This window comes from Cyrtonyx montezumae, unplaced genomic scaffold, assembly GCF_038088225.1.
Source record: "Cyrtonyx montezumae isolate F1298 unplaced genomic scaffold, pur_monq_1.0 scaffold_26, whole genome shotgun sequence".
NCBI classification, from domain to species: Eukaryota; Metazoa; Chordata; class Aves; order Galliformes; family Odontophoridae; genus Cyrtonyx; species Cyrtonyx montezumae.
The window spans coordinates 2658480-2672645 of NW_027072003.1; the positions used below are offsets into that span (position 1 = coordinate 2658480).

The 14166-nt window shown below is 44.4% G+C and overlaps 1 protein-coding gene across 3 annotated transcripts in view; it reads left to right on the top strand.

Moving 5' to 3' along the window:
• ST7L (suppression of tumorigenicity 7 like) overlaps positions 1 to 7547 on the top strand; it is a 20040-nt gene extending 12493 nt beyond the window's left edge. For all 3 annotated transcript variants that reach the window (XM_065740361.1, XM_065740359.1, XM_065740360.1), the window contains exons 14-16: positions 1574 to 1713; positions 6669 to 6738; positions 7033 to 7547. In XM_065740361.1, the coding sequence (XP_065596433.1) occupies positions 1574 to 1713; positions 6669 to 6722 (194 nt within the window). In that variant the 3' untranslated portion in view covers positions 6723 to 6738; positions 7033 to 7547. The remainder of the gene's footprint in view (positions 1 to 1573; positions 1714 to 6668; positions 6739 to 7032) is intronic.
• Positions 7548 to 14166: the final 6619 nt, after the last annotated feature.

Genomic DNA, 14166 nt, shown 5'->3' on the forward strand with positions numbered 1-14166 from the left:
GAGACCACAGCTGTGGAAAGCAAATCTACACATACGTGTTTCTATTTAAAAACCTGAGGTTATATTTAAAGTGTGTAATTTAAATTTGCCCCCAGACTGCTTTAAATTACTCATTTCTCACTTATGCAGGATATTGCAGAAGGAATTCCTCAGTTAGTGACTAACCCTAAATTGTAGACTTCCCAGCATAATTAAACACCAACACATGCAGATATTTCAACACAATCATTCACGCATTCCTGTAATGTTTAAAATATAAAACTACCCATAAATAAAACCATCTTAACACTTTTATTGCAGTACTTCCTCAAGAAACCTTGATACTTCATTTTAAATAGATAAATTTAAAGAAAAATCATGTCGACCAAATTAATGATTCAAAACTCCTGGACTGATCTGACTGTTAACAGTTCCCAAATGGCTGTGAACATATAGAAGTGTCATTCGTTGTCCTTATATATTCTGGATTTGATTCTGGCGTACCAGTGAAGGAAAACCTAGTGCAAAAAGAATTCTCTCCGTCTTTTAACCTTTCCTAAGTTAGGCTGGCTTTTTCTGCCTTTTGCATGTCCATATTTTAGAGTCCAGGTGAGTTTCTGCATTGTACGAGAGTGTAATAGTTTTCCATAGCAGACAGATAATTTCTTTGATTTCTCAGCAGAGAGTGAGTAGATTTGGAAGCTTTTTTTTTTTAGATTTTTAAAACCAGCTCATGAAGAAATATGCAGCCCTTTCATAAATACTTATGTCTATAGAAACTGCTTTTCCTCATTGAAAAACCTTTCAGAATCATTGGATAGAAGTCAGAGCTGCAGGTATTCTTGGCCAGGAGTAATTGCACATTCACTGAACAGATTCTCAGCTAGTAACTGGTAGTAGTGTCTTGAGTGCTGAAAGCTCCACATGCCAGCCCCTCAGCCTCGCTAATCGCCTTCTTTTGATTTTGTTACCATAGATTGGAAATTGCAAGGAACTGCTATGTGGAGAATTTATAACCTCGTCCTGGTGCTGTTTTCTTTGAGGTCTACTCTGTCAGGAGCTCTGAAAAATTTACTGTAGTCTGCCAACCAGAAATCTTTGAAAAGTACTGAGGATGTTCTTTGCACGTGTATATGACACGGTGGTTGCTCTGTGCACACCGAGCTGCTTCATCTTACAGGAAGGGCACATCTGCTCCCCTCTCCAGATAACAGAATTAGGTTGGAAACACCTGAATGGTTGAAACGGACCTTGGTAATTTAAACAGCTTGTGAGTTGTGCAACTCTTCCCTCCATACAATTAAAAGCATTAAAAGCTAAGCCTGAGGAAATGCTTCAGGAGTGAGTCTCATGCAAGTGAAAAAGGAGGTTGGGAAGAGAAAGTTGTAATGGCTGGCAATAATTAAGATGAGCATTTAACGTGAGGGGAGAACTTCTGAGAAGTCTGAATGAAGCACTGAGATTTAATATGCTGTGCTGCACAGTAGTCTTGAGACTGAATTTATGCCTCCTGTAAGTCTGGAGTGTAAGGCTATGCAAATAGTTCAGAACATTGTCCTTGATTATCACGTGCCAATGTTGGTTTTCTTTTCAGCGTTTCACGAAGTCTCCGTTTACCCACAGAAGGAGCTCCCCTTTTTCATTCATTTCACAGCAGGCCTGTGTTCCTTCTCTGCGATGCTTGCACTCCTCACACACCAGTTCCCCGAGCTGATGGTTGTTTTTGCTAAAGCTGTAAGTATGGTCTCTTGTCATTTCTGTTTTCTGTTTTAACAACGTTTACCGCATCTTTATAATTTAAAAATCGGAGACACCTCTTACCATGAAGCAGATGTTTGCTGTGCTTCACTATTGTATGGGGCTCGGTTCTAGGAGGATTTAAAGCCTTTTGAGAAGTGAATAGAAGGTGGGATGGGTTCTACGAAAAAGGATCTCTTGCTGAGCACTGGAAACCGGTAGCATTACATGAATTGAACTGATGAAAGGAGAGGTGGATTGTTTTTCTTCTTTGCTACTTGTAATATATTTCAGTATGCCTGCTACTGAGCTGCTTGTTCCTGTGGCTTCTGTATCCCTCTCCTTTCTCCATCTTTCTGCCCTATTCTTAACTGAATTTTCTTTTCCTTGCTTATCTGTTAATATTTACTTATTTACTATAACCTTATTTATTTAATATTTATTTACTATTTACTTATTTACTAAACCTTATTTACTATAACCTTATTTACTATACACCTTCTTCTGTACTCTGGAAGTACCAGTGTTTTATTTCAGCAGAGAGGGACAAACTGGATAGGCAGCTTCCCCTGTGCACTCAACCTTCCTACATTAAGCCTTTATTGAACTATGAACCTCAGGTGTATATGAATGTGTATAATAAGTGATACACAAGTAATTGTTCACCCTGTCCAATGCCCAGTTAGCCTCCGTGAGCAGTGGAAGGGATGAACTTCCACTCCACTTAAAAACTCCTTCCACACGATGTCATATGATATGGAATGTCCCTTTGGCCAGTTTAAGTCAACTGTCCTCATTCTGTTCCCTCCCAGCTCCTTGGATACTTCTCTGGGAACGGCCTTGGCTCTGGACAGCACTGCTTAGCAGTCACTATAAACATCGGTGTGTTATCAACATTGTTTTTCTCTTAGATCTAAAACACAGCATAATTCCAGGCACTCTAGGGAAAGCAATTCCATCCCAGCTGAAAGTAAGACACTCCAAACTAATTGGTTTTTTTATTGTTTTTTTTTTCAATCTTTCTTAGTCAAAATAGAGGGTGAAAGAGATTCTGCTTTCTTGCTGCTGTAATGCAGCAGGTAGTGGGGACCTAGGAGATGAGCCCTTTTTTCTAAGGATACATTGCTCCTGAAAGTGTTGGATTTACTTCATTTATTCCAGTCCACAATGCCCAAATCATGCAGGTCTGAGAGTGGGGCCTCATTTCCTCACAGTTCTGTTGATCTTTATGTTGGAAAATGTAGTTGGACATGCCAGTGACAAATTTCAGTGCTGCTCATAATTGGCTGGGTTCATAGTAACCAGGGTCTAACTATCTGCTTGATTAATTCTGTAAGGACTGCATTAGCAAAGTTGTATGATTTCCAAAGAGATACAAGGTCAAATGTTATGCTAACAAAGAATTGCTTGGTGAAGTTCTCTGCTGGGTTTCTTGAACCAAAAGAAAAAGACTTTGTACAAGTTAGTTGGCTTTATGTAATGGCATTCTGAATGTCAAGTGACATGTCCAAATGTGGGGGGAAAAAAAATCAGCGTTTGTCCATTTGGCACTGTGCTAATTTCCTTTTCTTTAGGAAAGGGTAGATAGTGTCTGCTCAGCAGAAAAGATGATCAGGAAGTTTGTATATCACCACATAATTACTCCCACTAGTTGACAGTGTTGGCTGGCTCTGGCAAAGGGATTCTTGCCACTTACTCTTCTAGTTGAATACTGCAAAAAAGTGGAACTTACATTGTTAGATAAACAGACAAGAAGGGAATTCTGTAATAACCTCTTGAGATTGACAGCTGAGAAGGAAATTGTCTTCCAGTGTTCTGCTGTTTTCGACAGAATTAATGTTAAGTTCCATTCGTACTCCAATATTCTTGATTATATTAATTATTAGGTTATTGTACTCTTGATCCCATTCCTGATTTTTTTTCAGGACCATCCAGTAAGCCTTTAAGAAACAATGATAATTTAAATATCAAACTCTTAACTTTCAGTTGTGTTCCTGGATTGCTTCAGATGCTTTGTCAGTTGTCTCTGTATTTAATAGGAATAATGCCGTGATGAATGCCAGGATTTCGTTAAATGTTATCATAGATTCACCTCTACTGTGCTTTGGAGGAATGTGGCATTAGCTCCTAGATGAATTTTCGTAGAATTGAGGAAACATCTAGTTTGGAAAAGACCTTCAGGATCAGGAAGTCCAGCTGTCAGCCTGACCCACTGAACCCCCTCACTAAACCACATCCTGCAGTGCTGCATCCACATCTCTTAAATGCCACTTCCCTGGACAGCCCTTTGCAATGCTTGAGCACCCTCTTTGTGAAGAAATTCTTCCTAAAAAGAAGAATTTTGTACTGAAAATGGAAGCTTATCTTCTATTTAATTACCTGCAGGTAATTCCAGGGCTTTTAACTTTTCTAAGTGAAAAGAAAAATCCTGTGTATTTCATGATTTCAAGAACTATTTCATGATACTACGCTTTAACTTATTAAACATAATTTGTGATAATCAAGTCCCAGATGGTAGGTACTTGGAATGCCTCAGCCTTAGTGAAGACATGGCCCCAAATAGATTTCCAGCAAAGTGATGCAGTTGAATTTCCAACAGATCTAAAGCACAGATTTGGGAATGGCAATTGAAAAGTACTGTATGCGTGGATTTTTTTCTTCTGTAACTCTCTGTAAATATGACTACTTGAACTGCATTTCTGTTACTTCTTGAACTGATGTTTCCTATGGTTGAACCTAGTATGCCTCTGTATGAACTGTTTGCCTCTAAACAGCTTTAAGAAGTCGAATACCTTTCTATTGACTTGAAAAGTTGGAGTTTACATATTTTCATTTGTTAGTGCTTGAGTTTGTTTCCTCCATAATAAATCACAGGGTAAACCTTGGCAAATTGCTAAAAATATTCCAAGTGGCCAAAAATCACAGTGAAGCATTTACTAGTTCCAGTGTATACAATCCATTACACCATCAACAAAAGGCTTTAGCATTGGCACCTACTCGAATTCAGCTCCCTTTGAAACTGATGGCAGTCTTTGCAGCATATTCTCTGGCCCTGGGATGAGGTACTGGGCAGAACTTGGTTGTGTTTTATACAGGTGGAAGGGCTTGCAGAAGTGCTCAGCATTTATTAATCTGATTAGAGGCAACCATGACTTTATTTGTTCTCTTGCAACTCTAGTTTTTAATATCCTTCAAAGAGGGTAAGATGCACTGTGTGAGTCATTGTGGGTGATGTTGGTAGGACATTTGGGACAGAGAACTCTTTGGTGTGCAAAAAGAGTGCAGGCGCTTTGGGTGGTGCTGTGGTTAGGGGTCAGTCAGCCTTGCTATTTGCTACAGTGAGACTTCTGATCTCTTGGAGAATCACTCTCTTAGTGACAGTCTGAGACAGCTCTGTGTTGTAAGTAGTTGGTGTTCAAATTGAGTTGGTAGGTGACAGAAGGAAGGGGGTGCAGACAAGTGGATGACAGTGGTAGATACAGCTGAGCAAGCTGAAGAATATTGTCTACCAAAACAGCAGACAGAAGGATCTGACTGTTTTTCCATTTGGGGTGAATTTGAATTTTTATTAATTACATAGTTGGAGGACTGGGTATAACTGCGTGTTGTTTTGCAGAGGTGATGCCACACAATGCAGTACTGTATGAAGTCTTACAAACACACCAAGATGTTTCCTTTCAGTCTCAGTGGCAGCAAACACTGCAGACACTCTTGTCACAAGTTCCTCTCACTGTTTAACGTGCTTACCTTCAAAACAGACCAGTCCCAGATTTTAAGTCCTAATCTTTTTCCCCAGTATGCGCCACTGGGATAGACCAGTGTTAGTTAAAGTCATGAAAAAGTACTGCAGCAGTGTTCCAGTATCCCACTGAGAGCACGTTCATGCTCAGGGAGTTGGACAAAATCCGAAGGCAGTCCATTTTCCAAAGTATTTTGATATGGTTTGCTTGATATTTTCGCAACGAAGAAAGAATTCATGGGACTTAAATTAAAAATTGGCTAATTTTTATGATAGCAAGATAAGGAGAAAACATTTTTCATCCTGTGTGGCTCCCCTTTAGAGGATTCCTCTCCCTTCTGCTGATAGCAACCATCTCGAGGCAGAGTGCAGGACTAAGCAGAGCCCAGTCTGGCAAGTCCTGCTTTCTGTGACACTCTGCTTTACATTCTGAACAAATCCCCCTACCACTTTCCCCAAAGCTCATTAAGTGAGACTGGAGAATTAACTTTTTAGCCAGCTGCTGAACTTTTCATATTTATAAACACTTGAGTCTTTTGCTTATCTAAGAGAAAATGTGTATAGTTTGGAGATGTGCACTTCCCTGCCAATGTGCAATGAGTGGTTCTACACTTCATAGAAAAAAAAGAAAAGCCTGAAGTTTCCTGTCACAGCTGAGCATCCATGCCAAGGGCAAAGGTTCCTTGCCTCACTAATCTACATCTTAACTCATGCACTTAATGTGAAGGTGCCACACGCACGCAGGCAGTGAAGAAGCTAGCTGCACTGAAAAGCTCCTGCACTGTTGTCAATGTTATGTTTTAAAAGCCTTTTTAATGTAATATTTGAGGTTATGATAGAAGCCAGGAGGGCCGAAGTAAAACTCTCAAAGTAAATGAGTCCTGTCACTGCTGCCTCATGGAAAGAGGGTTTGCGTGAGGATAACACAGGTCCTGGTTAGTGGGGGGGGGGGGTGTTGAGAAGGTGCAGGGAAGTTTGCATCATTTGTTTTAACTTAATCTCTGTCTCTGGAACTGTTTAGATGGCATCTGTGGGTCCTGCCTGAAGAATGGGCTGCTCTTGCTGGGTTGTCTGTTTTTTACACGTTTGAATCAATGACCTATAAATAATCTATGTCTGAATCTCTGTTAAATTCACCACCCTCCTCCCCACTGTGCTTCCCAGTGGTGTAGCACGGAGAAATGCTGTCCTAACTCATGCTGCTTGTGCCCAGGTGCTGCGAGTGCTGTGGCCTGTGAGTGCCCCCAGCGTGCTGGCGTCTGGCTGAGCCCCTCGGTCCCCTGGTGAGTCACACCTTGCACTGCTCACACAGCACAAGTTTAAGGCTCTGTTTTGTGCATTTTTGTCCCCCATCCATACTGTTGCCTCATCAGCTTTAAGAAGGCTCAGCCTTTCTGCCTCCGTGTACTGATGCCTAGAATTAGAGAAGAGTGCCACAGTGTCATGGGTGTTGAGGACTCGAGTGTGGTTTGATTCAATGATTTATTTATTCCTGTCTTAAACCTATGAAATGAAGATGGTTTTTAGTCTGGAGCTCATTTGTTCTTACTGCTGGTTTTGTTTTTTTTTTTTTCCAGTTCTTCGGGACTCTCCTTTTATCCTTTGCTGTGGAAACATTAAGATCCTCACGTTGTCCAGTCTGTGGCACCAGCTGACTGCACTGACCAGAGGGTGTGATTGCATTGCTGCCACAGTGTCCTGGCAGCACCCATGGGTGGTGACACCTGGCTGTGGGAGGCAGCGAGGAAAGCCATGCTGCTCAGACAGCTGTCCTTTGTAGGCTGCCGTGTTGGTAGTGGTGCTTCATGTATGAGTTCCTTCTTTGGCTGTAGAGTCTGTAATCGCCTAACAAAATAGTTTTTATTGAGCAGTAACCTCGTTGCTTTCTTAATCACTTGTACAACTGGAAGGTAATGCTTCTGCAAGAGATGTGAGAATGTAAGTTGGGTGGATGTTTTGAGTACTGACACTTCCTTCTCAGCTGCAGGTGCACCAGATAACTGGCTTTGGTTTAATTTTGTAAGTCTTTTTCAAAATATTTGTTAAGAGCAAAGTATGGTTTTGCTTTCTCTATTAAAAAGTTCCTTCTTAACGTGTGGAGTTTGTTGAATTCTTAAACGCTGTTTTAATATTGATTATAGCATGCAAGCAAAGATTTATTTCTTCTGTATCCTGTAAGTGTGCATTACACAAGGAAACTGTAGTAGAAACTCCTCTACTTCATGTTTTTACTTCCTTAGATTTAATTGTATGTATTTCATCTGTCAAATGCCTTTGCCTTGAGGAATGGCCTGCTTCCTGAAACTACCAAAAAGGATTGTGGTATCTGCATGGGAGTCTCCTTGGGAGACCTGAACTTTCAAGTGTTAGTCCAAAGAAAAGTGCTATCGTTGTTGATATCAAGATCTGAAGAGACCTGAGGTGTGGAGCACTCTTAAAAGGAATTACTTCAGATATGGACCAGCCACAAGGGTCTGTTTACTGGAAAGGTGAACAGATAGCTGTGGCAGCCAAGTGCTTGGAGGTAATTGGTGTGACCTCCATTTCCACCCTTTCCCCATTAGGGAAAATGTCAACTTCTCAACACTCAGGTCTGCTGCTCTGTACCGGAGAGGCAGACTCGTGTTAGACAAAAAGCTTCTTACAATGTGGCAGTTACAGAAATAGCACCAGCTTGCAGATAAACACTAATTCTGTGCATATTAAAAGCCTGTGTTTTCAATGTACATAGAGTTATCCATAATAACTGGGGACATTTTGCATGCTTCATCTTCACCAATCCTTATGAAAGTCTGATGTGAGCTGTGACCTTGATAGCTTCTGTGAAAGGTGTCATAAATTACTCGTTTCTGAATGGAAGAAGCTTGCTGTAGCCCTGCTGCTCTCTGAAGCAGTGCCTAAATCAATCAGCAGGGATGCTTTTCATTTGATTCTTTATTTGTAGGTAGGACTCTTATGAAGTGGGATATTTTAATTAGTACAGATGAAATATTCCACAATTCTGATTCTCTAAAGGTCTTTCAGTGCAGCTGCAGCTTCTGGTGCTTCTGCAGAGCTTCCAGCCAGAGGACTGCTGTGCAGGTGCAAGTGGGGGAGCACGCTGGCTGAGATGGAGCACCCACATTTAGGTAGGAACGCTAGTGTTACTCTCCACTGTATATTGGTTGGACTTCAGTCCAAGTGCTTGAACTCATCAGGGAATCAAGAGAGGAGCCCTACAGGAAGATAGTACCCCATTTTTTTGTGTTACCTACCCTACTAGAGGGTGACTTTCTCAGCTTTCCTTGCAGTTGAATTTTAGCCATTGGTGATGTTTCTCGCTGTGGAATCGTTGTGGTGATTAATAGATATGTTGTGTTCGTGTAGTTTCATGTCTTGGTCCACAGGGGCCCATAAGGTAACCAACCTAATGCTTTTTAAAGTTGAACATTTTCCAGCATTTGTGTGGGGTTATAAATGAAGCAGTGCCTCCCATGTATCATCCCAAGAGCTGCTTTCTTTCACTGTCCTCCCCTGACATAACAGTAACAGAAAGGGGATGGGCTTGTGCTGAAAGTATAGCTGGCAGCAGCCTGTGTAATGAAAATGTTCCTGTCTACCTAGAAGTGCCAGTAATTCTTGAGGAAGGAGGAGCTCCCTGCATGATTTCCTAGCAGGACTGTTCATGCTTTATAGCAACATTCCTTTGCCACCTTGGAGCAGGGGCTTAGCACCTGATGCATACCACAGTGCTACCATATCAGTGCACATGCAATTAAGTTGCATAATGTATATGTAACTAGACAATTATGACTCGGGACAGATAAGCAGTGATTGTTGCCATTTCCCTGAAACATGCTCTGTTGTAATCTCATAGCCATTGGGATGGCAGAAGCCTTTTTAAGGCTCTGTGTCATACAGCAGACTTCTCAAGTCTTCGTTATGTTCGGAGGAGCCAATGAAAGTCAAGGAACTTGAAAGTCAACATTTATTTATATATGTGCTGCTAATATGTGAATAATTACAGTCTCTTTGATTCATGCTGGCAGGATTTGGATTTGTGGTGGTGGTGGTGTTGCTCACGGTGTCTTAAAGCATCTCAGAACAGCTCAGTTTTAGCTTGGCACTCTCTCCAGACATTTGTGTTGCAGTTGTCTCCTGCAGAGGTAGTGACTTTGTGCTGAGCAGCTGTCGAGGGGCAAAACTTTCCTCTGGCTTATGATGTTACAACAAGAAAACTCTTAAATCAGTTCTTCTGGTTGACAGAGGCAGCATGAAGCACCCCTAGTTTCTTTGGGCTAATAAGCCATGTCAGAATTAGCTTCTAGATAACGAGCTCTCTTGCAGTTTTGTATCATGATGTTAGCCCTCTGTTCTTGAAAGCAGCATTGCTACTGCTTATGCACACGTGCACGTGGCTGCAGGACACTGTCAGAAACCACTGTCACTGTTTGTCACTGCACTGGAGGCACTCACTCAGCCCTGGCTGCTGTGTTGGAGGAGCTGATGGCTGGGGCTTGGGGCACTCCAGCTCTCCCGTGCCACATCTCTGGCGTGGGCCAGGCCAGGTTATTTCCTGCCTCCTTGTCCTGGAATTGTTGTGAAGGTGCCAAGGCGTAGATCCATGACTCTGAGCAAGGCAGTGTTTAAAGGTCATAGTGGAGATCATTAATAACAAGGTGCAAACGGCTGGTTTATATGTAACGTGAAGCTTTTTACTTATTTCATTTTTGCACTTTGGGGGCTCTGTTTGCTTATGGAGCACTTGGTGTCTGGTACCTATTTAGGCTGAGAGCAGGCAATTGGGTTCCTTCAGGCCTTCAGAGGAATGCAGAAAATTGTTCTCTGGTGTTGTAATTCTGCTGGGATAACTGGAGCTTATTTGTCTCACTGCTTATTAAATGCATACTTGTCTTGAGGTCCTCTTTTTTTTCCTTTTTTTCCTTTTTTTTTCAGAAAAGCGTTGGGTGAATCCCAAGGACCACGAGTGAGAGGAAGATTCCAGGGGGAGGGGGAAAGCAAAGAGCCTGCACCTCTCTTTGAACTGCATCATTGGCCTCCTGTGCCAGCAGGCTGAGGAGGTTAAGCACGAGAGCAAACTCCCCGAGAGAGAAGGAGATGTACATATGGGGGTCTCGTGGACATAAATTAATCTGCCCTTCCCCCCCTGCCCAGGGATGACAGGCTGAGGGGAGATGCACCTCCCAAAGTACTAATATATGGGGTGTGTGGTTGGGAGCCACATGGAATTGCATTGAGATTTCAGAATAGGAACAGCTGTGGAAGCAGAGAGCAGATGTGTGCTGGTGCTGTTCTGAACAGAGGACGGTGTTGGTAGCGAGGGCAGCGGGCGCAGGTGGGATTCAGGTTCTGCCATCCTCCCCACAGTACCCACACCCCATGCTTTGCTGTTAACAAGGACAAGCAGACTCCTTGCTTCTCTTTCTGCACTTAGAGGCCGTATGGCTGCCTGAGTGCTATGCTGTCTGTTCTGATCTGCTTACGGTTCCAAAATGTCCCCTGACCATCGGGTCATGCTGGCAGCAGCAGCAGCAGTAGTGGGCTTCTGTGTTCAGCCTGCTGTCATCTGAACTCACTCACATGTTAATAAAGATAGGCAGAAAGGCAGCTCCAGTTCTGAACTCTGGCTCCCTCCTCCCTTCCTTGCACCTCCCAGCCGAGGCGTGCTCTGCATGCCCCAGCCCTAAGCACTGCAGGAAGAGGACAGCAATCAGGGATATGCTGATCATCAGCTTGGAATTTTCATTTCCAGCTTCGATTGTTGTGTCTTGCTTTTTGGTGGGCCCTTAGGTGAGTCTAATCATTGGGGAATGCTGGATAACACACCCGTGTTCATTGCATCAGTGAGGGTGCTTCTGTGAAAATGAATACGTCTCCATTGGGGATCTTCTTGCTTTGGTTATTTCTGGTCAATGACATTTTCTTCTACTCTGGATGCCTTGAATTGTGCAATCACACCATAGCCTCATCAGCTTGGATCCTTCTCTTAACAAACTCTTGATTTCTTTTCTAATCTGGCTATAGGCTATCATCAGTTATAAAACAGTGTGACAGAGTATGTGACTATTGCATTCTCCCATCCTGACTCATCAGCTGTGATTTCAGAGCAGTAATTCCCTGCTGCTAGTTGGAGCAGCCCTTCGTGACTCGTGTTCAGTAAGAAAGGATATGAAGGCTCCCACACAGACCTGGACAGGTTGTGCAAATGTTAAATCAGAACACCCTGATAAATCTGTCCCTGGAACGTGGACCTGTCACAGGAGTGTGGCTGTCAGGACAGCCCTCGTTCAGCACGCTGGCACAGGTGCATGAGCACTGCCTTCTGGAGAGGCAGGAGTGTGATGGTGAGCAGAGGGCTCTGCAGCCCTGACAAGGGTTTTTAGGACTGGGGTGGAACCGAGTGGTGTATGCGTTCTGGATTGTTCTAGGTCAGCGTTTGATCCATCTGCTCATTGCATCCATCCGGACGTACCGTGGCTAAGGGCCTCTCTCACTTGCACGTGGCTTGGTGGAGAGAAGGTCCCGTGTTGTGGATGTCTTCTGCCTCCCTCCTGCTGTGCATCCTGCCCAGCTTCTTCAGAGAAGGTAATTTCTTCAGAAGCTCCTTTAGCAATTAATTCTGCTCCTGGTTGTGAGTTGGGCCATGCTTTCGACTGGATGATAATTAGAACATGATCTTCCATAAAAGGCTTCCCGTACACTTTAGATTACTTGCGAGTGGAACTGAGTATTCCCTGACAAGACTGCAGCCTTCATAAACTTCTATAGATGGAAAACATCTGCTTTCCGAAGATGAGTGCTCTGAAGGGAGGCCTCATCTGTGAGAAGATGTGGAGTGCTCTGATTCCCATTCAGCCCTCAGTGGGACGTCCTCCTGCACAGGCACGGGGGTTAGTTCTGTTCAGCCGCTCTGCTGGCTCCTGGGCATCGTGCTTGTCATGCTTCTGCTAATCGCTTGTTAATAAACAAGAGTGGAGCGCAGCCTCGTGTAGCCCTCTGCAGAAGGACCTCCTGCCTCGTGGGCTCGAGATGCTGTCTGCTCCTGGTCCTTATGAGCATGGGGAGGGCTCGTGTGCTGTCGGTGTGGGATTGCAGAGGGAGATGGTGCTGCTGGAAGCACAGCCGGGCAGGGGGATCCTCACAGCGGTTTAATATTTCTGGTCGTGGGTCTGTCCTGCAGGACCTCTGCCCCTCACAGCCTGCCTGGGGTGGGGTGCTCCCCGCAGCCCCCGTGGGGGCTGTGTGAACTCTTTGAGCCCTTCCCATCAAAGCAGTCCTCCACAAGGGCCTTTCTCTCCCCACTCAAGCCAGCATTTCCCAAAGCCTTTGAGTTGAACCCTCACTCAGAGGTGGCTCTTCGCACCGTGGCTCAGAAACAGAATCATCTTTGTTCTGATCCCATCCTGCTGCTGGGACCCTTTGAACGTTGGTGTTGCACACAGGGAGCTGGGCAGGCTGACAGGAGGAACCTGTTGGTCCAGGAGAGGTTGGACCCCTTTCTGCAACAGCGGTGGTGTGAAATCAGACCTGAGTTAAATGTGTTTACAATCAGAAATCACCGCCGGCTCCTCCTTCCCATTGATGTTGGAAGCTTGTAACGTGCATAAAGACATGCTCTGTGCATTTCCTGACATGCACAGGATTTCATTACGTGCCCTTCGATCCACATGAGGAAAACAGTTGTTGTGCCACTTGGTCACAGTGCCTGGCAGCCTACAGTCAGGCTGTGCAGTCCCAGACCTTGCCACCTTGCAAGCTTTGGTTCAGGATGCTGAGCTTCTTAAGCTTCAGTTCAGGAATTGCAGTGGTTTAGGTAGTTCTTTTTTTGGGGTGAGGGTTTGGTTTAGTTAATGGGTTCGGTGCTGTTGGGCATTAAGGCTGCCTGTGTGGGTCCTTCTTTGATCAGTATCTGTGTACTGAGTAAAGCATCTCTGATCAGTCCTTGTGCAAGCTGGGGGAGGGAGAAAATAGAGGGAATTTCTGGAGATGAGAGGGGTTAATCCCCGTAACATATCCGCTTACTGCCTGGCTGCTCCCTGCCCTGCTCTCACCAGCTGCAATCGTAGCTGATAGCTGAGGTTTGGTGTTGGAAGGGAAAGATGTGGGAGCGGATCTGGTGCCTCCTGCCTCACCCAGCGTTGTGCCACGGGGTGTCCTGGAGTACGCTGCTGCCGGGAGGATTCCCTGTGGGATTTGGACACCAGGGCACTGCTGTGAGGGGTGAGCACAGCGGGGCCACGCCCTGGGATGGAGGAGCTGGGGCAGGAGGGGCTGCTGCAGCCGAGTCCCACGGGGTTGGAAGCACAAAACCGGGCATGGAAAAATTGAAAAAGCAAAGAACATCATTTTCTGATATAGGTTTATAATGAATTTTGACTTAAAATAATAAGCAGTTATACACAACATACAAGTGAGTTTTACACAGAGATGCTCTTGTATCCATCGACTTCCGAACCTACCAGCGAGTTCACAGATCTCGTTTGCTTTCTCTAGTGCTCCACCTGCAAACTTCCACGGCCAGCCTTCGTCTCTTTGCAGTCGTTCAGGCTTCAGCTGACAGTTCACAACTCCGCTCGTCATCTTCACCAGGAGTCAGGAGAAGACCGTGCAGAAGTTGCTCAGCGTGTGTCAGTAGTGCAGTGGGGACAGCGTGCCAGGGCTGCTTGAAGGGAAGCACGGAGACACGGAGCTTTCCGAAGGCTCTGCCTTCC